This window comes from Oryctolagus cuniculus, chromosome 13 (genome assembly GCF_051225735.1).
Source record: "Oryctolagus cuniculus isolate XC-2025 breed Fujian yellow rabbit chromosome 13, ASM5122573v1, whole genome shotgun sequence".
In the NCBI taxonomy this organism is placed as follows: Eukaryota; Metazoa; Chordata; class Mammalia; order Lagomorpha; family Leporidae; genus Oryctolagus; species Oryctolagus cuniculus.
The window spans coordinates 98,060,090-98,088,064 of NC_142879.1; the positions used below are offsets into that span (position 1 = coordinate 98,060,090).

Here is a 27,975-nt window from a genome sequence, read left to right on the forward strand (position 1 = left end):
AAGATTTATTTTTAATTATCTTTATATATAGAAGATCAACTCTATACTGAGTAAAGATTTCAACAGTTTGCACCCACACAGACACACAAAGTATAAAGTACTGTTTGAAGACTAGTTTTACCATTAATTCTCATAGTACAACACAGTAAGGACAGACGTCCTACAAGGGGAGCAAGTACACAGTGACTGCTGTTCTTGATTTAACAATTGACACTCTTATTTATGATGTTAGTGATCACCTGAGGCTCTTGTCATGAGCCGCCAAGGCTATGGAAGCCTCTTGAGTCCACAAACTCTGACATTATTTAGATAAGGCCATAGTCAAAGTGCAAGTTCTTTCCCACCCTCAGAGAAAGGTATCTCCTTCGTTGATGGGTCGTTCTTTCCACTGGGATCTCACTCACGGAGATCTTTCATTTAGGTCATTTTTTGCCAGTGTCTTGGCTTTCAGTGCCTGAAATACTCTCATGGACTTTTTAGCCAGATCCAAATACCTTAAGGGCTGATTCTGAGGCCAGAGTGCTGTTTAGGGCATCTGCATTCTATGAATCTGCTGTGTATCCTGCTTCCCATGTTAGGGCATCTGCCATTCTATGAATCTGCTCTGTATCCCACTTCCCGTGTTGGAGTGTTCTCTCCTTTTTAATTCTATCAATTATTATTAGCAGACACATATTATTTATGTGATCCCTTTGACACTTAATCCTATCTTTATTATCAAATATGAACTTAAACTAGTTAAACTTAAACACTTTAACTAGTAAGATAGCATTGGTACCTGTGAACTTAATGGGATTTGGAGTCCCATGGCAAGATTTTAGCTTTACCCTTTAGGAGTAAGTCCGAGGGATCATGTGCCAAACTGTACATCTCCTCCCTATCTTATTCCCACTCTTATTTTTAACAGAAGTCAATTTTCAATTGCATTTAAACACCTAAGAATAACTGTGTGTTAAGTAAAGAGTTCAACCAATGGTATTAAGTAGAAAAAGAAAATATTAAAAAGAATAAAATAGTAAGCTGTTCCTCGATAGTCAGGACAAAGGTTGATCAAGTCATTGCTTCTTGTGTCAGTTTCACTTTTACAGGTTTCCTTTTAAGTGCTCAGTTAGTTGTCACAGATCAGGGACATATGATATTTTTCCCTTTGGTACTGGCTTATTTCACTCAGCATAATATTTTCCAGATTACTCCATTTTGTTGCAAATGACCAGATTTCATTTTTTACCACTGTGTATTATTCCATAGAGTACGTATTTCATAATTTATCTATCCAGTCTTCTGTTCATGGGCATTTAGGTTGATTCCATGTCTTCGTTATTGTGAATGAGCTACAAATAACTTTGAGGTGCAGATAGCTTTTTTATTTGCCAATTTAATTTCTCTTGGGTAAATTCTGAGGAATGGGATGGCTGGGTCGTGTGGTAGGGTTATATTCAGAAGAAATAAAACTTTAAAGGTGATTCCATCACCAGGGACTGCATTAACATTTGGGTAGGACTACAAAGGGTTTCAAGTAGTAATTCTAAATTCTGATCCAAGTTGGTATGTTCAGGTGCCAAAAAATCCAATCAAATAATTTTAGGTGTTAATTGCAATTTTCAATCCATTCTCTTAAAAGTGCAGAATCAACTTTTTCAGAGAGATATGCCATAAATACTATTAGTTGTAACAGTTAATGGGTCATGGATATTGGAATGTAGGACTCTGCATGCTTGTACTTAATTTTCCCAGTTTTCATATCTAATAAACTAACTATGAACAGAGCAGTCCACTAAGTAAAGGATCTCCAAATACTCACAAGGATTTTAATGGTAAAAAGAACCCTAAGATGAGAATGTTTAAGAGTTCTAATTTACAATTAAATTATTTGGGGACACTAAATCAGTTCTTAAAGAAAATTTAAAGTATATATTTTTATTCTATATTGACACATCATTGTGGCATAGAATATGTTGTTTCCATATGTGTATTGTATTATACAATGCATAATGATCAGATTAGATCATTATTAGCATACCAGTCACTTCAAATATTTATTCTTTGGGAAAATTCCAAATCTTATTAACTATTTTGAGATTGCAGTTCCTCTTCTGTGCTTTAAAATGATTAAGTATTGTCTCTGTTCTCTGTAATCACACACACACACAAATGAGAGTATGCTAATCAGAACATCACTAGGATGGAACAATTAAAACAAATGAAATTTAGGAATAATGTTCCAATTTAGGTAAAGATCAGAATTCTATGACATTTTAAACCATTAAAATTTTAATATCTTAATTAACTTATGTCAGTCCTAATAAAAGATAGGAATTTTAAACTAGGCACTTCAGGGTATCAAAAAATGAAAGGTATTTTTTAGCATCTCAGTTAAAGGTTACAGTCTATAGATGAGAAATATATTTTTTTCAGACATGAATCTGAAAATGATATCTGCATTATTTGTGCCAAAACCTTTTATCAAATCTGCAGACAAAAATAATTTTTAGAATGAAGATTGAAGGCATTTCAAATACTGTGTTTCTTTCCAGATAACATTTGTACTGCAAAATTACCTTGTCTGCATGTTTGTACTTCATTCATTCCCACTGATGTTGCCAAAAAGGGATGTATTGCTTCCAGACGAGGCTGAAGGAGTTTTGAAACAAGATAGTTAACAATGCATATTTCATATAATATGTATTTAATTAGAGAAAAATGTAAAATACACATTATTACCAGCTATTGAGAATATTCAAGACAAAAATGTAAACGTTATTACCGTCAATTCAGTGGATCCCTTAGCAAACTCTAAAAAGCAAAAGAGATATACAGTCAATTATATGTAAATATGACAAGGCCGACAATATATGGTGCAGGTTTAGCATTGCGCTAAGTCCACATGTGTGGCTATGGAAATGATTACTGTAGGTTTGGGGGAAGCGGTTTATATTTGGGGTGCTAGGAAAACAACATGCAAGATAGAAGTATATATGAAAACATACAAACCAGAGTTCTATCAAAAATAAGTTCCTAGTATTACACAGCATAGTTGAGCAACTATATTACAGTAACCTATCTTATAATGAAATAAAAGGAGTACCAAGCTTTAATAATATCATGTGAAAGAAAGGAACATGCCAATTACCCTGATCTCATCAAGATATGTTGTATACATATAATGAAATGTCACACTGAATTCCATAAACATATATAATAATTTTTAATAAAAATAAAAATAAAAAATCAAATAAAATTCAACAAAATAGACCTATGGGTTTAATAAAACACGCCACTAAGATTTCAAAACGTATGACAATGTCTCAAAAAGTATGACTGTTAATTAAGCAAAAAGGTACCCATATGCCAAAGTGAGCATGCTGAGTACTGGGGACAAATGTGATCTTTAATCAAAGGAACAAATCATGACCATGAGAGTCTAAATGAGAAAGCTGATGGTCGAATGTGACAGCATACCTTTACTGTACACATCAGAATCATTTATTCCATTGTGCTACAATTGTTTTTCGGTGTCTCCTGTATTTTGGAAGCGTACAGTTGTGATGAAAGATGAATATATAATTCATTTCTTAGCAGAGAAAGTGGTCTGACCTCATCAATTGGTTTATATACTTGGCTTTAGATAGTAACACATAGTCACAGTTTTCTATAATTATGAGGACTACTGGTTTGTGTACATTTCTTTCCTCCTCTAGTTTAGCTTTGAAAGATTTTACTTATTTATCTGAAAGACGGAAGAAGATAGATGAGAGAGATAGAGAAATATCTTCCATCTACTCTTCAAATGCCCACAAAAGCCATGGCAACATCAAATGGAGGGGTCAGCACTGTGGTGTAGCAGGTAAATCAGCTGCCTGCTATGCCGGCATCCCATATAGGCACCAGTTTGAGACCCGGCTTCTCCCCTTCCAAACCAACTCTCTGCTGTGGCTTGGGAAAGCAGTAGAAGATGGCCCAAGTCCTTGGGCCCCTGCACCCACTTGGGAGACCCAGAAGAAGCTCCTGGTTCCTGACTTCAGATCAGCTCAGCTCCAGCCTTTGTGGCCATTTGGGGAGTAAACCAGCAGATGGAAGACTTATCTCTCTCTCTCTCTCTCTCTCTCTCTCTCTCTGTGCATCTCCTTCTCTGTGTAACTCTTTCAATTAAATAAATTTTAAAAAAAATCAAGTGGAAGCTAGGAGACTGGATTGCCTTCCAGCTCTCACACAAGTGTTGCAGAATCTCAAGTACTTGGGTCCATCATCCACTGCTTCCCAGGCAGTTTTTCAGGAGGATGAACCTTAAGTGTGGCACCCGAATACGGAATACAGGCATCCCAACAGGTGGCTTAACCTACAGTCCCACAGTGCCTAGCCCTAGTTAGATGTCTTAAAGATTTTATCCCCTGATTCAAGAAGGTACATAGAACATATATAAGTAATTGCATATAATATGCTTTTGACACAGAAACCTAGTCATCAAAAAGAATAAATTCACTAAGCTGCCACAGAATTATTAATATCACTTTTTATTCTAAATCAATGCAATATTTACTGAAAAATTCTGGTATTGAAGGAATGAAGTCTATGATATCTTGTTTCCAAAACACATTTATTCTAGCATAGTATGCTAACTTTAATTTTGTGAAACTACTTTATAAAAAATTTAGCTATAAGATAAGCCAATGATTCAGTATTCAAATTTTTTCTCATTTAAATAGCATCCATGCAATTTATATCACTAGTGCTTTAGAATTAAATGAAGTTCAAATGAGTGGCTGCAATACCAGCACGCCATCCTGTTTTTGGTAATCTCTGGAGCAGCAATAACCTAATGTGTTTAAATGTGAACATACAGAAGGCATCTGAAGTGAATATTCTCATGTTTCCTCATTAGTAACTCTAAATTTACCAGGTTCACTTCATTCTCTCTTCTTCCCTCTTCAGAATCATCCCTCCTTATCAAAAGTAATCTCTGGATCTGTGCTCTGGATTCTTCGCCTTACCATTAATTTTAGGGACTATCCACACCACTTATTTTCCCATTTATCGCTACAATTTACAGTTCTAACTTCTATTTCAACCTCCCTTCAACTCTCCTTGCCTTCCCCAGAGCCTCTCAAACTTTACTCCTTCTTGGCTTCCTTCTTTCCTCTCATTCCTGTTTCCAATTTCTCCCTCTCCTCTCCTCTCTTCCCCTCCCCTTCCCTCACCTCTCTTCCCCTCCCCTCTCCTTCCCTCTCCTCCCCCTTCTTCCCCTCCCCTTCCCTCTCCTCCCCCTTCTTCCCCTCCCCTTCCCTCTCATCTCTTCCCCTCCCCTCTCCTTCCCTCTCCTCCCCCTTCTTCGCCTCCCCTCCCCTCTCCTCACCTTCCCTCTCCTCTCTCTCTCCCCTCCCCCGCTCTCCTCTCCTCTACTTATCTCCACTCACTTCCCTCCCTCCATCCCTTCCTCCTTCCTTCCTTCCTTCCTTCCTTCCTTCCTTCCTTCCTTCCTTCCTTCCTTCCTTCCTTTCTTCCTCCCCTTTCATCCTCTGGATAGGAACATGCTGAGAAATAAAAACAAAAAATACTCTCCCTCTATCCTTTTAGTTCTTGAATACTTCTCCCAAGGTCCTTCTTTCAAATATCTCTGAAGGGAAACATATAACCCTAAAGCTCACCAGGGATCGTGATGAAAATGCAGAATCCCACATTTAAGGAAACAAAATGTGCATGCTGAATAAGGTCCCCAGAGATTCTTAAGTTTAAGAAGTTCTAGTCTTTACAAAGCTTCCTAATATATTCCTTTTCCTTAACTCCCCTTTCTGGAATGTAGCCTTAAGTTCATCCCTGCCACATCCCCCAAATTTAAATGGCATAAGATGTCATGGTTTAATGGGCTTTTTCTCAGGCAGTTAATTTTATTTCACCCTTTTCCCCATTCTAATTTCATTTAAAAAGACTAAAATTACCAAGTAATGAAATGACAAGTCAACCAGAAGAAAAATAGAACATTCAGAAATACATGGAGATGGGCAAAGGACATGAATGGACAGTTCTCAAAAGAAGAAATACAAATAGTCAATACACACACACACACACACATAAATATATATAATACTTAATATTACTAGCCATTAGGAAAATGCAATGAGAAAATTACCATGAGATATCACCTCAGCCCTCAGAATGGGGGCTCTCCCTCATTCTGAATCCTCATTCCCTGACTTTATTCTGATTGTAGGTTATCCTGAAATAGAGCTAATACTTCAGCTCCTCTGGGGCACTCACAATTTAATGCATTGCTAACTAGTGGCACAATACACAGCTTACCACTCTCATTTATCTTTTCCTTACTATGCATTTAATACACAACTTTCTTCAGCTATTGGTATACATCAATATTCATGTCTTAGATAAACATCTGTCAACTGGCTTTAAAAACTACAGTTCTTACCTTCCAGTGGTTCATTCATATCTTTTCCTTTTGCATCTGCTGCCATTGATTGATTAATGGATTCCTTCCAAGAATTTGTAGAAATAGTCTATTAAAGTTAATGCCAATAATGAGTTGCATACACTTCCCAACAATGTTCTAAAAGAATCTTAATTTTCCACTTTCTAAAGAGTTCCACTTTATAAAGGCAAAAATAAGATCAGCATGTTTTATACAAATTCTCAAGATCAGGCCTAACTTTGAGTTTCATGTTACTGATTCTATAAATGCAGCATGGAGGTTCAGAGGAACAATAACTTATGATACTAATAACATATTTTAGCTACAAACTAACTCAAAAAGTCAACTCTGCATTGTATTCCCCAATAAAATAAAGAAGACAAACTAGAAAAACACATTGAAAAATTGTAGTGTTATAATACAGAGTTAAACACATGAACAATTTCTAGGTTTTGTCTTAACATTCTAAACATAAGAAACTTCAAAGTATGCCATACTGAGTATAAACAGAACATCTCAGAAGCTGTACATTTACATACACAGTGGTTTAGAAATGCTAAGTTTTCTTTTTATTTACTTATTTGACAGGTCAAGAAATACAGAGAAAGAAAAATATAACACGGAGAGAAAAAGAGAGAAAGAGACAGACAGGCTAGGGAGTATATCAGTTCACTGGTTCTGTCTCCAAATGCCACCACTTGTCAGCCATGGGCCACACCAAAGCTGAGAGCCAAGAACTCAGTCCCAGTCTCTGATGTGGATGGCAAGAACACAATTACATTAGCTTAGACCCGTTGCTTACAGGGATGCACATTAGTTGGAAGCTGGATTTGGAATTAAGACATTAACCCAGGTACTAAGATGTAGGCTGCCAGAATCCCAACTGAGCTCTTAAATGCTAGGCAGAATTCCTGTCCTAAATATTATTTAATACAATGTTTAAACACGTGAAGATGGTTTGAATGAAATAGCAGGAGAGTAAGTAAAATTTTCCTTTATGTTATGCTTCGTAACAGTATGCAAAAACCTGTATTAGTATGCAACTCACTGAAAGAAAGAAATACTGTGAAGATTGTACTGTAAGCTTTAATAAGAATAAGTGTATTTTTCTGCTTCAGCTTCTAACATGTGTCTGACACTCATTTGCATCATTTATTTTCTACACACAATAACATATTAAAAAAAGATTGAGGGTGATGGTTAGTCCACTACCTGCATCTTGCTAATTTCTGGAAGTGAAGAATAAAATAATAAACAGAGGTGATCCACTAATCTTTCTGTCCATAATGTCCTCCTTCTAGACATTCAGAGCGAATGTACATTCTCATTCTTATGCTGGGCAGCATCAAATCAGTAGCCCTATTTTTTCCCTCTGCCTACAGAATTCCACCATACAAACCATTCCAACACGAAGCACAGACACCCTCAATATCTCTATTCAACAGTCTCTCATTACTTTTTATGAGGCATTTAGAGGTAACTGTTAGTGCTTGTTACCTTGATTTTCTGTTCCAACCATAAGAGAAGTAGCCCAAACCTGTAAAGTCAGTGCCTAACTGCCCTACCACATAGTTGGAACTCACCAACAAAATTTATTTAAGGTGTCAATTAAAATATTACCAGAAAGGCCTCAAGTATAAAGTTACTATATTCCTATAGAAAATTTCCAAAAGAAATCATCCCTGAATTAGAAAAAGTTCCAAGGTAGTTAGTATTCATATATTTGGTCACTGGTAGAGTGGAAACATTCTTTATTTCTTAGAAAAGATTATTCTTAAAACTCAACAAATTCCTTGTGATACCTAAACCTTTCTTTTTCACTGCATGGTACTGGATTTATGAAAGAAACCTTGAGTTTACACAGCTGTAAAGTACTTAGCACATAGTTGAATTACTCATGGGATGGGGAAATGTGAGGAACTAATTCCTTATAGGTATGCACTAAAGAGAGAAAGAAAGGGGAAACAGTCTCTTTGCAAGTGGTTGGTCAAATGGTGAAGAAGCTAAGTCTAAAGGATTATGTCTGATGTGAGAGTGCCTGGGCTTAAGTCTAGGCTCCAGCTCAGAAATCTAGCTTCCTACAAATGTGGGCAGAGTGAGGCAGTTGGTGGTGACTCAAGTACTTAAGTTCTAGCCATCCACATGGGAGACTGGAACTGAGTTTCCAGTTCCTGTATCTCAGCTTCAACGAGGTTATGTTCCTGGAGTTGCAGGCACACATAGGGATTGACCTATAGGACCCAAGAGAGTTCTGCGTGTCTCAACTGGCATGTGAGTAGGTATCTATCTGTGTTATCTCTGTGTCTGCCTTTTGTGTCAATATCTTCAACAAGGTACAAAAAGCCTTAAGGAAAAGATATAAACTATAATAGGTGTTTAGCTTCTAAACTGTGCCAGACTAGGGGGAGCAATTTGACAGGGTAAGCTGTTCCTGGGGACACTGGCATCCCATAGAGTAGTGCCTAACCTACTATATTTGTACTCCAGATTCTAGATCATGTGCATGCTGCGAGGCAGGTATGGCTTATATACATGAGTCCCTGCCAACCCTGCGGAGGGTCCACCAAATACCAAACTCCTAGATAGAACCTGCCCAGTCCTGAATGTTTCAAGTATTTGTGCAGTAAATCATTGCACTGAAGATCTCTCTGTTGGTTTGCCACTAAAATAAGTGAAAATAAGTAACATTAAAACATGCCAGGCACTTATTTTCACATTTTCTTTATTAAACTGATCACATAACAATGGCTGCAATTATGGTTGTCCCACTTTAAAGTTTTGCTAATACCCAACTATAACAACCAAATGATAAAAAATGAGACCCACTAGTTTTCTGCCCAGAATATTCTAATCCTAGACTTTCACACACATGATTCCATCTCATCCGTTCATTGGCAGCATCATAGTTACATTCAGAAAGGTTTTCTCTGACTAAGGAATTCCAAAATCAACTCCCACTACTATGCTAAGGAAAAAAAAATCAGATTTAAATATATTTGCTCAGTACACATAACTGAGGTAAATGTTGGTACCATTTTCCTAAATGTGGTAACACACAAATAGCTTATATCTTTATTTTTAAGGCAAGATAGATAGTAACTTATAGATCAGCATAAGAGTATGGCTTATAACTTAGTGAAATGCCTGACCCCAAGGCAGCAGCTGTTCAAACCTAAGAACTTAGGCTTGTTTTCACTCACTGTCCAGCCGTCACCATAGAAAACACAATTTTATATGTATGTAATGACTAACATTGCTGCCATAAAAGTAATCAAGACATTTTCTTTTCTTTTTTTAATAAAGATCTTATTCACTTATTTGAGAAGCAGAGTTACAGATAGGATGAGAGACAGAGAGAAAGGTCTTCCATATGCTGTTTCACTCCCCAGATGCCCACAATGATTGGTGCTGGGCTGACCAGAAGCCAGGAGCCAAGAGCTTCTGCACAGTCTCCTATGTAGGTATAGAGCCCAAGCACTTGGGCCATTGTCTACTGTTTCCCAACGCTATAGCAGAGAGATGGATTAGAAGAGGAGCATCTGGGTCTCAAACAAGTGCCCATATGGGATGCTGACACCGGAGGTGGAGGCTCAGCCTACTATGCCACAGCACTCAATCTGGGGGAATTTTAATTTCAAAATTGTTTTTTTATGTTATTTTTATTTAGTAAATATAAATTTCCAAAGTACAGTTAATGGATTACAATGGGTTCCCCCCCATAATTTCCCTCGCACTCACACCCCTCCCATCTCCCGCTCCCTCTCCCCTTCCATTGACATCAAGATTCATTTTCAATTATCTTTATATACTGAAGATCAATTTAGTATAAATTAAGTAAAAATTTCATCAGTTTGCACCCACACAGAAACACAAAGTATAAAATACTGTTTCAGTACTAGTTATAGCATTACTTCACATTGGACAACACACTAAGGACAGATCCCACATGAGAAGTAAGTACACAGTGACTCCTGTTGTTGACTTAACAATTTGACACTCTTTATGGCGTCAGTAATCTCCCTAGGCTCTAGTCATGAGTTGCCAAGGCTATGGAAGCCTTTTGAGTTCGCCAACTTCGATCTTATTCCAACAGGGTCATAGTCAAAGTGGAAGTTCTCCCCTCCCTTCAGAGAAGGGTACCTCCTTCTTTGATGGCCCTGTTCTTTCCACTGGGATCTCACTCGCAGAGATCTTCCATTTAGGTCTTCTCTTTTTTTTTTCCAGGGTGTTTCGGCTTTCCATGCCTAAAATACTCTCATGGGCTCTTCAGCCAGATCTGAATGCCTTAAGGGCTGATTCTGAGGCCAGAGTGCTGTTTAGGACATCTGCCATTCTGTGAGTCTGCTGTGTATCCCGCTTCCCATGATGGATCATTCTCTCCCTTTTTGATTCTATCAGTTAGTATTAGCAGACACTAGTCTTGTTTGTGTGATCCCTTTGACTCTTAGTCCTGAATATAACCCTACCATTCAACCCAGCCATCCCACTCCTTGGAATTTACCCAAAGGAAATTAAATCGGCAAACAAAAAAGCTGTCTGCACATTAATGTTTATTGCAGCTCAATTCACAATAGCTAAAACCTGGAACCAACCCAAATGCCCATCAACAGTAGACTGGATAAAGAAATTATGGGACATGTACTCTATAGAATACTATACAGCAGTCAAAAACAACGAAATCTGGTCATTTGCAACAAGACGGAGGAATCTGGAAAACATCATGCTGAGTGAATTAAGCCAGTCCCAAAGAGACAAATATCATATGTTCTCCCTGATCGGTGACAACTAACTGAGCACCAAAGGGGAAACCTGTTGAAGTGAAATGGACACTATGAGAAACAGTGACTTGATCAGCTCTTGTCCTGACTGTTGATGTACAATGTAATACTTTATCCATTTTAGTATTTTCTCTTTGTTTTGTTCTAGTACCATTGGTTGAACTCTGTGATTAACACACAATTATTCTTAGGTGTTTAAATTTTAACTGGAAAGTGATCCCCGTTAAATATAAGAGTGGGAATAAGAGAGGGAGGAGATGTACAATTTGGGACATGCTCAATCAGACTTGCCCCAAATGGTGGAGTTAGAATCATGCCAGGGGATCCCAATACAATCCCATCAAGGTGGTATGTACCAATGCCATCTCACTAGTCCAAGTGATCAATTTCAGTTCAAAATGGTTTTTATTTAAAGGCCCCCACTTATCCAAAATCTTATTGCTATAATCTAACATTTTTATATTCTCCACGTTTCCCCTTCACTGAAATATTCTTTACAGATTGACAATTGACAATACAAATATAATAATGATGATTTGAGGGCCGGTGACATGGCTCAATAGGCTAATCCTCCACCTGCAGCGCCGGCACTCCGGGTTCTAGTCCCGGTCGGGGCGCCGGATTCTGTCCCAGTTGCCCCTCTTCCAGGCCAGCTCTCTGCTATGGCCCGGGAGTGCAGTGGAGGATGGCCCAAGTCCTTGGGCCCTGCACCCGCATGGGAGACCAGGAAAAGCGCCTGGCTCCTGGCTTCGGATCAGCGCAATGCGCCAGCAACAGCGCGCTGGCCACGCCGGCCACTGGAGGGTGAACCAACGGCAAAAGAAGACCTTTCTCTCTGTCTCTCTCTCACTGTCCACTCTGCCTGTCAAAAAAAAAAAAATAATGATGATTTGAAGTGTCAGGTATTGATTTGTGAGTTCCAAACTGTGAAAACCCACAGATAAAACAGTTCCTTTTCAAAAGCACATTAGGATGATTAGTCATCCTTGTAGCTACCATAGAACCAGACATTTGGCATAAATTGCACTGTGATAAAACCATACATTTTAGCTAAATTTTGGAAACTAATTCCTAATTACTTGTGTTAATTAGGCCTTATGTTTTGAACTGTACTGTACTGGCTGCATTAAATTAGTCATGTAGAGAATTGTCACAGTGCACTAGTGCATCAGGAAAATACTCATCACATGATGAAAATGTAAGGAAATAATTCTAATAGGAACACACAGAGGTGAGAAAGAGACATCAAGTCATACCATTCGCAGCTATTTGTCATAGTGTCTCAGACACTAATAGAGCACCTGAATACACTATGTCAGTGCCTGGATTCCATTTCTGGTTTTGGATATGGTATTAAAAATCCTGTTGGGAAGGCCAAAATTGTGGCAAAGTGGGTAAAGCTGCTGACTGCTATGTTGGCACCCCAGGTGGGCCTCAGTTCATAATTATGCTGTTAGACTTCTGATCCAGTGCCCTGCAAATGGCCTTTGAAAAGTAATGGAAGAAGGCCCTTATGTTTGGGCCCCTGCCACCTACCTAGGAGAACCAGATGAAGCTCCTTTCTTTGGCCTGGCTTAGCCCTGACATTGTGACCACTTGTTGAGTGTGCCAGTGAAAGGAAGTAGTCTTTCTCACTGTATCTCCCTTTCTCTGTATCTATGACTTGGAAATAAATAAGTAAACCTTAAAAATCCTGCTGTGGCTGGTGTGTGGTGCAATACGTGAATCTGCCACTGGCAATGCAGCATCTCATAGTTCCATACTGGAATGTCAGTTTGAGCCCCAACTGTTATTCTCCTAATCCACCTCCTGCCCATGCAACTGGGAAAGCAGCAGAAGAATGGCACAAGTATTTGGTCTACTGTCACCAAAATTTGAGACTTGGCTAGAGCTTTGGGCTCCTGGCTTCAGCCTGGCCCAGCCCTAGCTGCTGTAGCCATTTGGGGAGTCAATTAGTGGATGGAAGAACTCTTTGTCGCTCAATTCTTTCATCCCTCCATCTCTCCATCTTTATCTGTCATTCTGCCTTTCAAATAATAGAATGAATCTCATTAAAAATTTCCAGCTAATACAGACTTAGAAAGGCATGAGGTGATGTCTCAAGAAGTTAGGCCCCTGACAGGGAGACCTGGATGGAGTTTTGAGAACTTAGCTACTGGCTTTGGTTGGGTCTTGTCCCAATCATACCAGAGATTTGGAGAGTAAATTTGTATGTGATAGCTCTGTGGGTTTGCCTTTCATCTCTCTCTGCCTCTTGGTTTCTCAAATAAATGTTTAAAAGACCAGAGAATCAAGAACCATACTCTTCTGTGCTTTAGGTTCTTCTCTATTCAGGATGACCTCCTCCTGCACATTCACAGGGATGGCCCCAACTCTTCCTTTACTTGGCAGTGGCATAGTCACATTCCAAAGAAAAAAAATCTCTGAATACAGAATTCTACCCCACGTTCCACCTTTAACCTTATGGAAAATCCCCTGAATATTTTGCAGCCCCACATTCTCTGCTAGATTTATATGAAGGGTGGATAACAAATTATCGTGGATTGCTGCTTGCTATGACATTCTAACCATGACAGAAGTAGCCCCTTTTAATATATTCACTGTCTAAAATTCAAGCTTATATTAGGCACAAAACAAAAATAATTATTCATTTTAAAACATTCAAAATATCTCCAGAAAGGCCTGAAGGGCCCCGTCACTATATTAACATAGGAAATATAGTAATGATGCAGTAATAAGACTAAACATTTCATGCCAAATCAAATTTCTCAGTTTTTTCATGACACTGCCACTGAGTCACACTGGACTTCAGATTTTAAAAAGTCTACTTGCAAACATAAGTAACTGACATCACTGGATGCTTTTTTCTTCATTCTGTATGTATTTCACTGTTTGCATCATGTTTGCTTATTTCTTGCCACGTTATTTTATTGTACTGCCTAAAAGTTAGATATCAATCATTCAGGTGTGGCCACTGGGATTCAAATGACTTATATCACTTTTCACAAGACTCCATTACCAGGGAAAGGCCAGCATGTTAACAAGTCTTAGGACTTCAGTGAAGTCACAGAAATCAGTATGAAGCAACTGCTCAAGTCAGAAAGCAAATCCTATCTCATTTCCAGTTGCCACTATGAACATCACCATTATTAATACTTATGTGGTTATGAATATTGCTAGCATGAAGTTACTCAGTATTTTACATTTAAAATGTCTTATGTTTATCAAAACACAGCTAAATCAAAATGATGAAATCTTTACTTAATATATACTAAATCAATCTTCTGTATATAAAGATAATTGAAAATCAATCTTGACGTGAATGGAATGGGAGAGAAAGCAGGAGATGGGAGGGTTGCAGGTGGGAGGGAAGTTATTGGGGGGGGGAAAGCCCTTGTAATCCATAAACTGTACTTTGGAAATTTATATTTACTAAATAAAAGTTTAAAAAATGCCATATGATCTAGCAATCCCACTTCTGCTTATACACCTAAAGACAGGAAAGCACTGTATTGAGGATATCTGTGCACCACCATATTATAGCTGCACTGTTCATAAAAGCAAAAAGAGGAATCAAAGCGCACTTCTAAAGATGAATGAACAGAAAAAGTGCAGCACAGGTATCCAATGTAATAGTATTCAGTCATTTGAAAGAATGAACTTCTGCCATTTGCAGCAAAATGAATGCAACTGGAGGGCATGATGTGGGGGAAAAGAAGCTGGACGCAGAAAAACAAGTATCTCATGTTTTCCCTTAAAAGAGGCAGCTTAAATCGAAAAATGAAGATGAAAAGGCAAATAAGGCAGAAATGCTTGTGTGTTTCGATACTGTTGCAAATGTCGTCTTGATAAGCTTTGTTTTATACCTTTGTCAAGCTCGTGGTTAAGAATATTATGCTACTATAGATTCAATGATCTGGGATTACTTTGAAATTTATTGCAGATAAGTGAAATAGTCCTTTTTCCATTTCATTATTGTCTTTGGCCTTGTCTATATTCCTACTTTACTAGGCATTTTTTTGCTTTTTACTTGAAGAACCAAGTATTTACAGGAGCCATGGAATGTAATGTAGATCAAGGACATAAACTCAAAGTAAAGCAGAGAAGGGGTAAAGTGAGAGGAAGCAGGGTGGGAGGCACAGAAGGAGAGGGATGGAGGACAAAGGCACATCATTATACTCTTAGAATTCCATGAGCTCTATGGAGCCTAATAAAACACTAAAAAGATATAGAGAGACTCCAGAAGATATGGATACCATAGTTATCATTGTAATTGTGAAGTCTATTTGTCTTCACAGCTTCTTCAAACAGATGATAATATTAAATTATTTTGAAACTAGCTGCCCTGGCTTCAAGCAAACACCAATTTTGTTTTAACAAGACTGAAATCAGGTATTTCCAAATCACAAGAAGACACACTACCTTCGAATTCCTTGGTGAGTTGCTGTCTTCAGGATCTCTTTGGAAGGTAGACTCCTTACCTACAAATGCAGTAATAGATCAACTAGTGAGAACATTTATTCACATGGAAATAATTTAAATAAAGGCGTGTCTCTCTCCACTCATGAATATTGCAATTAAATGAATATTTCAATGAAATAAAACAAATAGTAAGGATGAATTTCAGAGGGTTGAAGCTGTTTCAGGAAGAAGTTGGTTATAAACAAAACCAAAAGAAAACCCTCAACATACATGGATATCCAATTCAGAGCTACTCATTTCTCTTCATTGTATTTCAATAGTAAGTTTTGATAGATATGCACTCACCACGTTTGTTATCTTTGTCCAATCCGTGATCAGAGTTCATAATTAGCTGGTGTGGATCAACTTGAGTGATGAAAAAACATTTTTTACTCTTCTTACCCGCTACAGCTGACGTTCCTGCCTACAGAACAATAAAATACAAATTCAACACATATATCCAATTTCTCAACCCCTCAGCTACTCATTCAGTGAGACAGGATTTACTATGGGTATCAAGTCATAGGCCCAGTCCTTGAAAAATCTAAGCATATACACAAAGAGCAGATTCTACCCCATGTTCAGCTAGAGGTAGACATGGGAAAATACAACAGGAAAGTATAAACCACTATTTCTGCCACTGAAGTCAATATAGTTGAAGAAAAGGCAGAAAAGAGAATCCTCAATTCAGTCTTGCAAGGTCAGGAAATACTGCTTGATTTCTAGCCGAGAGTTAGAATTGGGTACAAAACGAGGACAGAAAGCCATCCGAGGTGTGAGGTAGATAGCTCATCTGACTTCTTCACCACTGGGCCAAGAGTTTAGCTCCTAATTCTTTTTTCCTAGGTTCTAAAGGCAAGAGAGTTGGCTGAAGCGAATGTCAAGACAGCCTCAAAACCTCTCCTTTACGTAGCTTCAGATAAGTAAGGGGAAGCTTGTATTACATGGGTACTAGGTATCCCACTCTCTCCCAGATAAGAAATATCGTCAAGAATATATGAACAAACAACAAATCTAACTCAGAAATGGACACAGCACCTCAACAGACCTGTCTCAAAAGAAGCCTCTCAGCTTAAAAAACACACATATCCTAAAGCAAGTCACTGAATGCTTCAGTGATATCTTTGCTTTAACTTCTATGCATATTTTAGAGTTTACTATTTTTGTTTTTTTTTTTTTACATTGGCTACCACAGATGCTCATTACACCTACGTGGGCATTAAATACTGGCATATTTTATGAATGTGGTATATGGCATGCCAAAAGGCTATATCATCTTTCCAACGTACTGTAGCTAAAAGTGACAGTGCAACATACTAATATGTGCTATGACTTAAATAAAGTTAGTGATACCACTATACTGCTTAAACCTAAGAGCTCTGAACATAGCTACCTCACTCTCTTGTTGTCACAGTAAGAAAAAACATTTTAACTTATGTTAGTATGTACATATTTACCAAAAGGATAGTCCAAATTCATCCAATTCTAATTATCTCTATTTATGAAAACACCACCAAAGTGGTTGTCCTCCCACAAATTTACTACTTCGCATGTTATACCTTGCTCTAAATGTTACTACCTGCGTATCTCAGCTGCTATTCCGAAGATGTTAAGAATGCACTGAAACACAGGTATTAGGTTTTCAACTTGCACGTTGTGGAAATAACACATCAATTTTGGTATCTAAAAATCTCATCAGCATGACAAGACATCTATAGATATACTGGAATCAGATGTCTGGTGTTACATTCTAAAACAATTCTGTTTTTTTGTTGTTGTTGATAAATATAATTTGCAGAGCAAATTTACTTCTTTATATTACCCAGGTCCTATTTATGTGTTTTGAATTATGCTACAATTGTCACACTAAATAAGTCAAGTAGAACTGTAGAAGACTACTAAAGTAGCAGGGCAATGGTTACAACATAATGCATTACTAATTGTTTGATGAAAACAAAGAAATCAGAGAGTGTATGCACACAGATGAAAAAGAAGAGCCACCCCAGTACTCAGTAGTCCCCTCCCCCAATGGCTCATGCTGTGCAGGACACCAGCATGCAATATGAAAAATTCCAGGGTTCCATTACCGACCCCTGTGCAGGAACCCAGCTTCCTGCAAACGTGCAATCATGGAGGGAGTCAATGATGTCTCAAGCTCTTGGGCCCCAGACACCCATGAGGGACACCTGGGTTGAGTTTCGAACTCCTGACATCTGCATTTGGCCTGGCTCTGTTCACGGCGTCACAAACATTTGGCAGGTGATCTCTCGGTGTCTGCCTCACTTACGTCTTTACTATCTCTCTTGATAAAGTGGTGGCAGAAAAAACAAGAACTCTTTTCTATATTTTACCATCGATTAATATAATACTCACATATAAAAGTCACAAGAAAACAAGGGACAGTACCTCAGACTTTAAGGAGTATTTTAAAGGCTCATCATCTGGTCTGAAGCCAGGCATATCTATAAAACATAGGCAGAGTTGTACTCATGAGAACATTTGTCAACCGTTGCTTTTTTTTTAAAATATATTTTAATTTATTTGAAAGAGTTACACCGAGAGAGAGAGAGAGAGAGAGAGAGAGAGGTCTTCCATCCACTGGTTCACTGCCTATTGGCTGCAACAGCAAGAGCTATGCCAATCTGCAACAGGAGCCAGGAGCTTCTTATGGGTCTCCAATGTGGGCATGTGGGTGCAGTGGCCCAAGGTCTTGCATCATCTTCTACTTTCCCAGGCCATAGCAGATATCTGGATGGGAAGTAGAACAGCTGGCACTTGAACCAGTGCCCATATGAGATGCCAGCACTGCAGGCGGGGGCTTTACCCACTACACCACATCGCCAGCCCCAACTGTTGCTTTTAAAAATTACGCATTCAGCTGAGTTCATCAATAATATACTAAAATTAAAGTAACAGCAATAAAGAATTTCAGCTAGAGGGCCAGTGCTGTGGCATAGCAGGTAAAGCCACGGCAATTCAGCAATGGCATACCATATGGCTATGGGTGCAAGTTCCAGTGACCCCACTTCTGATCCAGCTCTCTGCTAATGTACCTGGGTAAGCAATACAAGATAGCCTGTCTTTGGCCCCTTGCACACACATGGGAGACCCAGATGACGCTTCTGGATCCTGGCTTTGGCCTGACCCAGTCCTGCCCATTGTGGCCATTTGGGGAGTGAACCAGCAGATGCAAGACCTCTCTCTCTCTCCAGCAGATGCAAGACCTCTCTCTCTCTCTCTGTCTCTCTTGCACACACTCTCCTCTTTCTCTCTCTCTCACACACACACTCTGCCTCTATGCCTCTGACTCCACCTCTCCCTCTCTCTATCTCTTTCTGATAAAAACATAAATTAAAAAAAAAGAATTTCTGCTTGTTCAATCAGCACTTTAAACCAGGTTGAGTTGGACATATAAACAAATAGCGAAAGAAAAATCATCAAAATAATGGAAATCATTTCAGTTGAGACATTAGTACTTAAACAGTGTTTCACTGATAGATACTGACCAATAGTTTTGTCTTCTGGCACTCCAGCAATACCAGATAATGTGTCCTTTGCATGCTCTTGGGCACTTAGACTGACAGCCACATCCTTTTCAGTATCTCCACTTGATGCCATTGACGCTTTTCTCTACAGAAAGAAATAATGCCACAAATTCAGCAAACATTCATTCACGTGCTCAGCCAAACAGGAAGACGTTTGCTGTGCTTGGGAAGCAATAGGCGCGCTCAAACAATGAGCTAAATATAAGGAAAGAAGACAGATTCCATCCTGTAGACTAGGGGCAAATTGACCTCTGTCGAACAAAGAACAGAAAACCAGAATTCCTCATTTTCAACTATCGCAGTCAGTAAATTACAATGAGGGTAGGATGACAGAATCTTCAGCATGACTTTGAAAACTCAGCAAAGTCTGTAGGGTTAGGAACACATTTAGTACGGCAGAGAAAATGCAGGGGCAAAGCATGATGGGCCTTCTAAACAGAGCAGTGTGAACAAAAGGAGGAGGCAAAACATGGCAAATGAGGGTTAATAAAGTAAGGAAGTAAAATGGCCAACATATTATTGAAACTGAGAGAGACAGGTGCAGTATGTATCCAAGACCAAACCATGAATGCCTATGGCATGCTGGAATCAGAGCTCGGCAGCAATGGGCTCCATCTTTCTCATTCACCATTTGGTCAATGTAGAAGAATATTTATAGTTATGCTAGTACTAACATATCTATCATAAACATGTTGAATTCATTAAATTTTCCAAGATAGCCTGTGTTTATTAAAGACACCATTTAAACAGGCTTTATTTTCCCAAAAGAAAAATGAATGATTACTCATGTTTTACCTCATGCTGAAATGCCATTACTTCTGATTAATAATGGCATTTTGATTCATTATGCTTTTATTTGGAATTCTAAGCACATAGAAATGGCAGTCCAAATATTTCTCTCAAAATCTCATTCAGATGAACAGGTGGCATTAGATATCACAAAATAATGTTATTCACATTGGTGGAGCTAAAATAAACTTTTAATTTTCAAGATATAGCTAGTTTCCAAACCAAAACTGATTCCTTATCTCTCTCAGGCCTACTTTATTATTGTCTATGTTTAACTACACCAACGGAGACACACACATGTGTAGATCTTCTCTAACGTGGCAGTGCACTGTTTACAATGCACTACTAACTTTATGATGGAAATAAATCATACAGGGCAGGCGTTGAGAAAGGAAACTCAAACCTTCCTCTTTGTAGTCACTTGCCACAGTGGCTCGGATGCTAAGTGGGACAACAGCATACAGTATTTCAGGGTTCCTTTATTGATTCCTGCTTCTCTCCCTCGCATCTTACTGAGGCATATGCAAGGAAGAAATAGGTAGTGACTTAAGCTGTTGTGTCCCTGGCTCCCATGGGAGGCCTGGGTTTAGTTTCTGACTCCTTTCACCTGGAATAGGCCTGGCAGGCATCTGGCCGGTATACTGTCTGTGTGTGTCTGCACACGCATCTTTCTTATCTTTCTCTCTGCCTTTGAAATAATTTTTAAAAGGCAAAAAAGGAGCAACTACACCTTTACACATCTCAGCATCAATTAATGCTCACATTTCAAAGTCACAAGAAAGTAAAAGGCAATAGCGCAGATTTGGAAGTGGATTCCAGACATTCATCTTCTGATCTGGAGGTAGCCACTGGATTTACAAAACCTAATCACAGCCCCTTGAATGAGAACATGTATTTCTATGAAGTTTATAGGTAAATCCACAATCTACCACCATTCAGGAATATTGCAATAAAATGACAGTAGTGGCAATAAAGTGCAGAATGTAGAAACTATTCTAATAGGGAGATACTTAGCATATACATAAAGCTAAAGAAAATGTAAAAGGAAATGAATGTCATAATGGGACCTACACTTCCCAGTTTCAACAGCAGCAATGATACCGTGATTCATTAAAATATACTGACCTCTTTGGCTATCCTTGCCCAACTACATGACAGGAAATAATCCAGAATATCTCCTTCTGGGACACCTCCAGTGGCAGCACGACCTTCACCCTTTCCACTTGATGTTTCTTCCTATGCCAAAAATTAATTAATTAACTAATTAATAAATACTAAAGCAAAACAAGCAATCCAGAAACTCAGCAAACAATCAGTGGCTCCATCACTAAGATACAATTTAATCTGCTTGTCAATTCCTAGGCACATTTCCTCCAGAAAGATAAATATAAAAACAGAGGTATTTTCTACCCTATGCTAAGTGGGAGCAGATACATAGGAAAACAAAGAATAGGAGCATATAATTCATCACTTCTACCACTGAGGTAAAAAAAAAATAAGCTACAGTAAAGGCTGACTTGAAACAAGACCCACAGCTTTCAGCATATACAAAAACTCAATTCAAAATGGATCAAGGAACTAAACTTAATACCTGAGGGTATCAAGGTACTACAGGAAACCCTAAGAGAAATGCTGTGAGGCATTGGCCTAGGCAAATACTTTTTGGATAAGACTCTCAAAGCACTGGTGCTAAAAACACAAACAGGCAGACAGGACTGAATCAAGCTAAGAAGAGTCTGCCTATCAAAGGAAGCTGTGCATCTAATTTATCTTCTATTCTATTAACTCATTTTCAGAGGGTATAAAGAGCTCAGGAAACTTAACAACAACAAAGCAAACAATCTCAGGAAGAAACAGGTACAGGAAAGAACAGGTATTATTCAAAGGACGAAATACAAATGGTCAACAGACACATGAAAACATGCTCAGGGAAAAGCAAATAAACAACATAATGAGGTATCACTTCTCTCCAGTAAGAACAGCTGTTAGCCAAAATCAAAGAATAACAAAAGCTGCTGAAGTGGTGTAGCCAAATTCAGTAGTGGTAGGAACACAAATCGGTATAGCCGTTAAGGAAAACAACACAGAGATTCTGTAGAAAACGAAAAATGGATCTACCATGTGACCCAGTTCTCCAACACTCGGGAATGCATCCAAAGAAAGCGAAACGGCATATGAGACTGGTACCTGCATTCTCATGTTAAGAGTAGCACAAGTCACAGTAGTAAAGGGATGAAGTCAGCCTTTGAGCTCCATCAACTAATGACTGCACAATGTTACATGCTGAACTATCACTCAGCCATAAACTATGAATTACTGATATTTGGAGCAAAACATGGAACTGGAGATCATTATTCTAAGTGAAGTAAGCCACCCAGAAACACAAATACTACGTTTTCATTTATTTGTAAAAGTAAATTTATAGAGAGCACAAAGTTGTGTGGCTATCATATGATCTGATATATATAATTAGAAGTATTGTGACACTGAGTTATTGTATTACACAACAATATATTCCTCTGCTTCACAAAATGATCAATGAATACCTCATTAGGTAACATTATTATCCATTTTCAAAAAAAGAGTGCATACATGTATACCTGTAATATATACATAAGATGTGACTGTGGCAAAATGTAAAAGAACCTGTTGAATCTTAAAGCTAAAAAAAATGTATAAAAACATTCAAAAGGCTGAAGAAACACACACCACTTTTATGTCTTAATGTCATTGAAACCTTGCATGGACAAGTACCTCAGAATCCCACGGTGATTCTACAGCTTCATCACTTATTCCGGAGATAGGCACTGCAACTACAAAATGTAGTAAGCGATCGACTAAGAAGACTATTTATGAAATGTACAGACACACGCAATTCATCTCTCTCTCCACTCATAAGTAACTGGAGAAGCCAAAGGTAATACTGAGAAGGTGCTTTAGAGGACTGAGCAGTTTTAGGGAAAATGTCAGAAATATTAAAGCAAAACAAAACAAAACTCCCAAAACAAAGGTAAAATAAAATGGATGTAGGATTTCATTTAACACAACGTTGATGTTTCATTTAGCAGTAACGTTGAAAAAGAAGAACATACATACACTCAAGGACCGCTTCTACTACCTCAGGGGATCAGTCTCTACTAACTTGCATGCCTAGAAATTGGTTAAGTGGGGCAATACCTTCTTCCCTCTTTAGAGGTTCTGCAGAGGATTCCTCCTATAGAAAACAAGGAACCACAAATTTAGCACACATACACATTCAATTACTCAACTACTCACTAAGACAAACATTTACTGTGTCTATCAAAACATAGGCACCACCTAACGAAGACAGGCATGTACACAGAGGCGCATTCTACTCTAGGCTTCCATTGGGGTATATATACATATAGAGGAAAACAATGAAAAGGAAATTAAGATTCACTGATTCTACTACTGACATGATAAATGAAGAGGTTACAGAAGAAGCTGGAATTACAGAAGCTTCAGTTCAGCCATGACAGTTTACAAAACAGGACAAGGCCACAGCCGTATATTTAAAGTACACAAAGTACAGGGGGATTGTGTGTAGGGTCTTCTGAGAGAGGCTGCAGGAACAGAATGATGAGACAGAAAACAACACGACAAATGAGGGTAAGAAAGTAAGAAGGTAACATTACAACACATTGCTTGGGACTGGGATAGAGTTACTGTAGAGAATCAGGGTCAAGCTGCAACTGGCATGTGGTATGCTACAATCTGAACACTTTTCTGTACAAGACTCCATAGAATCATGGCTCAATACTCTAGTCATGAATATAATTTAGAAAGGCCAATCTGGCAGGATGTTCAGATGCATGCAATGCATTCTCTGAAGCATTTCTCAGATTTGAGAGCCTCCGGAGTCTTAGAAGTCATATCTAGAAGAAGACTTGCGGTACAGGAGCAAAAAAAAAAAAAAAAAAAAAAAAAAACACTCTAGGAAATGATGGCTGGTCTAAAAGATAAATGAATACAATAAGCTAAAATTGTATAAGCAAATTTTTGTAATCATAGACTAAATCCTGATATTTTGGAAGTGAAAAAAAGGGGCAAACTATCATGAGTTTCTCATGGAAAATGACAATTATCAATGATTTTATCAGGGATCTAAACTGTAACTCTTTTTCTATGTAGTTCTGTCATGTTGCTGTAACATGCAGTCGTAAATTTCAGAAAAGACTTATGTCAATGCAATCTATTGGAGATACTGAAATAGGAGATGGTAAAACATACATCTAAACATTTTCAAGGTCAGAAGTGCCAAGGAGATGCCAGAGTAATGAAGAATCCTTTTCTGTACCACGATGATTTCAGATAGATATCCAAAACCATTCAGCATTAAGTTCAATCTGGTTTCCTTGTTTTTTTAGTTAATTACATTTTTGAGCCTTCAAAACTAAAAGTACATAATAAGAAAAGGGGAGAGGGGTTATAGATCCACAGACATAGACCTAGACCTAGCCATAGAAATAGTCATAGACATAGACATATAGACACAGATATAGATACAGACATCAACAGAAGTATAAACATAGACGACAGAATCAGAGGGAGAGCGAAAGTGAGAGATCAGACAGAATCCTAGAGAGGGTTTCATTATTCATATTTCTGCAAAGTCCAGTCTAGCATTTTGTAAAATCAGGAGCTGGGGACTCAATTTCTCCCAATGGGTAGCAAAGAATGAATTATTAATCCATGGAAGCCTGACAGGGTGCCTCCTGGCTGAAAGTTAGAATCAGGCACAGGAAAAGGACAGAAGCCATCCTAGGTGTGAGGTAGATAGCTCATCTGACTTCTTCACCACTGGGCCAAGAGTTTAGCTCCTAATTCTTTTTTCCTAGGTTGTAAAGGCAAGAGAGTTGGCTGAAGCGAATGTCAAGACAGCCTCAAAACCTCTCCCTTACGTAGCTTCAGATAAGTAAGGGGAAGCTTGTATTACATAGGTACTAGGTATCCCACTCTCTCCCAGATAAGAAATATCGTCAAGAATATATGAACAAACAACAAATCTAGCTCAGAAATGGACACAGCACCTCAACAGACCTGTCTCGAAATAAGAGATAGAAATGGCAATCAATATGACAGTATGTTCAACATCACCAACCACCAGGGAAATGCATATCAATGCCTCAAAGAGATATCACACCACCCCTTCTCAAGATAGCGAAAATGTTTATCTGCCTGTCTTATGTAAGTAGCTGTCTCTCAAGTAACTTTATACCTTCAAGCAAACACCAATTTTGTTTTAACATCACTGAAATCAGATATTTCCAACTCACAAGAAGACACACTACCTTCGAATTCCTTGGTGAGTTGTTGTCTTCAGGATCTCTTTGGGAGGTAGACTCCTTACCTACAAATGCAGTAACAGATCAACTAGTGAGAACATTTATTCACATGGAAACAATTTACATAAAGGCGTGTCTCTCTCCACTCATGAATATTGCAATGAAACGAATATTTCAATGAAATAAAAGGAATAGTAAGGATGAATTTCAGAGGGTTGAAGCTGTTTCAGGAAGAAGTTGGTTATATTAAAAAAAGCCAAAGAAAACCCTCAAAATAAATGGATATCCAATTTAGAGCTACTCATTTCTCTTCATTGTATTTTAATATTAAGTTTCGAAGGATAGGCACTCACTACCCATGTTACCATTGTCCAATCCACGATCATAGTTGAACGCATATTCATTAATTGGCTGTTGTGGAGCAACTTGAGTGATGGCGATATCTTTTAAGCCCTTCTTACTCGCTAAGGTTGACATTCCTTCCTACAGGAAGATAAAATACAAATTCAACAAATACACCCAAGTTCTCAACCCCTCAGCCACTCATTCAGGGAGACAGGATTTACTATGTGTGTCATGTCACAGGAACAGTCCTTGCAAAGGTTGAGCATATAAACAAAGAGCAGATTCTACCCCATACTCAGTTAAGCATATACACAAAGAGCAGATTCTACCCCCACGTTCTTTCAGTTGAGCATATAAACAAAGAGCAGATTCTACCCCATGTTCAGCTAGAGGTAGACATGGGAAAATACAACAGGAAAGTATAAACCACTATTTCTGCCACTGAAGTCAATACAATTGAAGAAAAGGCAGAAAAAAGAATCCTCAATTCAGTCTTGCAAGGTCAGGAAATACTGCTTGATTTCTGGCCGAGAGTTAGAATTGGGTACAAAATAAGGACAGAAAGCCATCCGAGGTGTGAGGTAGATAGCTCATCTGACTTCTTCACCACTGGCCCAAGAGTTTAGCTCCTAATTCTTTTTTCCTAGGTTCTAAAGACAAGAGAGTTGGCTGAAGCGAATGTCAAGACAGCCTCAAAACCTCTCCTTTACGTAGCTTCAGATAAGTAAGGGGAAGCTTGTATTACATAGGTACTAGGTATCCCACTCTCTCCCAGATAAGAAATATCGTCAAGAATATATGAACAAACACCAAATCTAGCTCAGAAATGGACACAGCACCTCAACAGACCTGTCTCGAAATAAGAGATAGAAATGGCAATCAATATGACAGTATGTTCAACATCACCATCCACCAGGGAAATGCATATCAGTGCCTCAAAGAGATATCACACCACCCCTTCTCAAGATAGTGAAAATGTTTATCTGCCTGTCTTATGTAAGTAGCTGTCTCTCAAGTAACTTTATACCTTCAAGCAAACACCAATTTTGTTTTAACATCACTGAAATCAGGTATTTCCAACTCACAAGAAGACACACTACCTTCGAATTCCTTGGTGAGTTGTTGTCTTCAGGATCTCTTTGGGAGGTAGACTCCTTACCTACAAATGCAGTAACAGATTAACTAGTGAGAACATTTATTCACATGGAAACAATTTACATAAAGGCGTGTCTCTCTCCATTCATGAATATTGCAATGAAATGAATATTTCAATGAAATAAAAGGAATAGTAAGGATGAATTTCAGAGGGTTGAAGCTGTTTCAGGAAGAAGTTGGTTATATTAAAAAAAGCCAAAGAAAACCCTCAAAATAAATGGATATCCAATTTAGAGCTACTCATTTCTCTTCATTGTATTTTAATATTAAGTTTCGAAGGATAGGCACTCACTACCCATGTTACCATTGTCCAATCCACGATCATAGTTGAACGCATATTCATTAATTGGCTGTTGTGGAGCAACTTGAGTGATGGCGATATCTTTTAAGCCCTTCTTACTCGCTAAGGTTGACATTCCTTCCTACAGGAAGATAAAATACAAATTCAACAAATACACCCAAGTTCTCAACCCCTCAGCCACTCATTCAGGGAGACAGGATTTACTATGTGTGTCATGTCACAGGAACAGTCCTTGCAAAGGTTGAGCATATAAACAAAGAGCAGATTCTACCCCATACTCAGTTAAGCATATACACAAAGAGCAGATTCTACCCCCACGTTCTTTCAGTTGAGCATATAAACAAAGAGCAGATTCTACCCCATGTTCAGCTAGAGGTAGACATGGGAAAATACAACAGGAAAGTATAAACCACTATTTCTGCCACTGAAGTCAATACAATTGAAGAAAAGGCAGAAAAAAGAATCCTCAATTCAGTCTTGCAAGGTCAGGAAATACTGCTTGATTTCTGGCCGAGAGTTAGAATTGGGTACAAAATAAGGACAGAAAGCCATCCGAGGTGTGAGGTAGATAGCTCATCTGACTTCTTCACCACTGGGCCAAGAGTTTAGCTCCTAATTCTTTTTTCCTAGGTTGTAAAGGCAAGAGAGTTGGCTGAAGCGAATGTCAAGACAGCCTCAAAACCTCTCCTTTACGTAGCTTCAGATAAGTAAGGGGAAGCTTGTATTACATAGGTACTAGGTATCCCACTCTCTCCCAGATAAGAAATATCGTCAAGAATATATGAACAAACACCAAATCTAGCTCAGAAATGGACACAGCACCTCAACAGACCTGTCTCGAAATAAGAGATAGAAATGGCAATCAATATGACAGTAT

The 27,975-nt window shown here is 38.4% G+C and overlaps 1 protein-coding gene across 1 annotated transcript in view; it reads right to left on the minus strand.

The window, feature by feature from the left end:
• The window catches only part of LOC127483472 (uncharacterized), a 125,258-nt gene extending 98,453 nt beyond the window's left edge, over positions 1–26,805 (minus strand). The window contains exons 1-13 of the mRNA XM_089311822.1: positions 26,743–26,805; positions 25,663–25,780; positions 25,304–25,362; positions 23,169–23,205; positions 22,746–22,804; positions 21,117–21,227; positions 19,164–19,287; positions 18,064–18,119; positions 15,964–16,081; positions 15,619–15,677; positions 6,419–6,506; positions 2,765–2,793; positions 2,559–2,631 (exon numbers count right to left, since the gene is read on the minus strand). Of these exons, the coding sequence (XP_089167948.1) occupies positions 2,559–2,631; positions 2,765–2,793; positions 6,419–6,506; positions 15,619–15,677; positions 15,964–16,081; positions 18,064–18,119; positions 19,164–19,287; positions 21,117–21,227; positions 22,746–22,804; positions 23,169–23,205; positions 25,304–25,362; positions 25,663–25,774 (925 nt within the window). The 5' untranslated portion in view covers positions 25,775–25,780; positions 26,743–26,805. The remainder of the gene's footprint in view (positions 1–2,558; positions 2,632–2,764; positions 2,794–6,418; positions 6,507–15,618; positions 15,678–15,963; positions 16,082–18,063; positions 18,120–19,163; positions 19,288–21,116; positions 21,228–22,745; positions 22,805–23,168; positions 23,206–25,303; positions 25,363–25,662; positions 25,781–26,742) is intronic.
• Between the last annotated feature and the right edge of the window lie 1,170 nt (positions 26,806–27,975).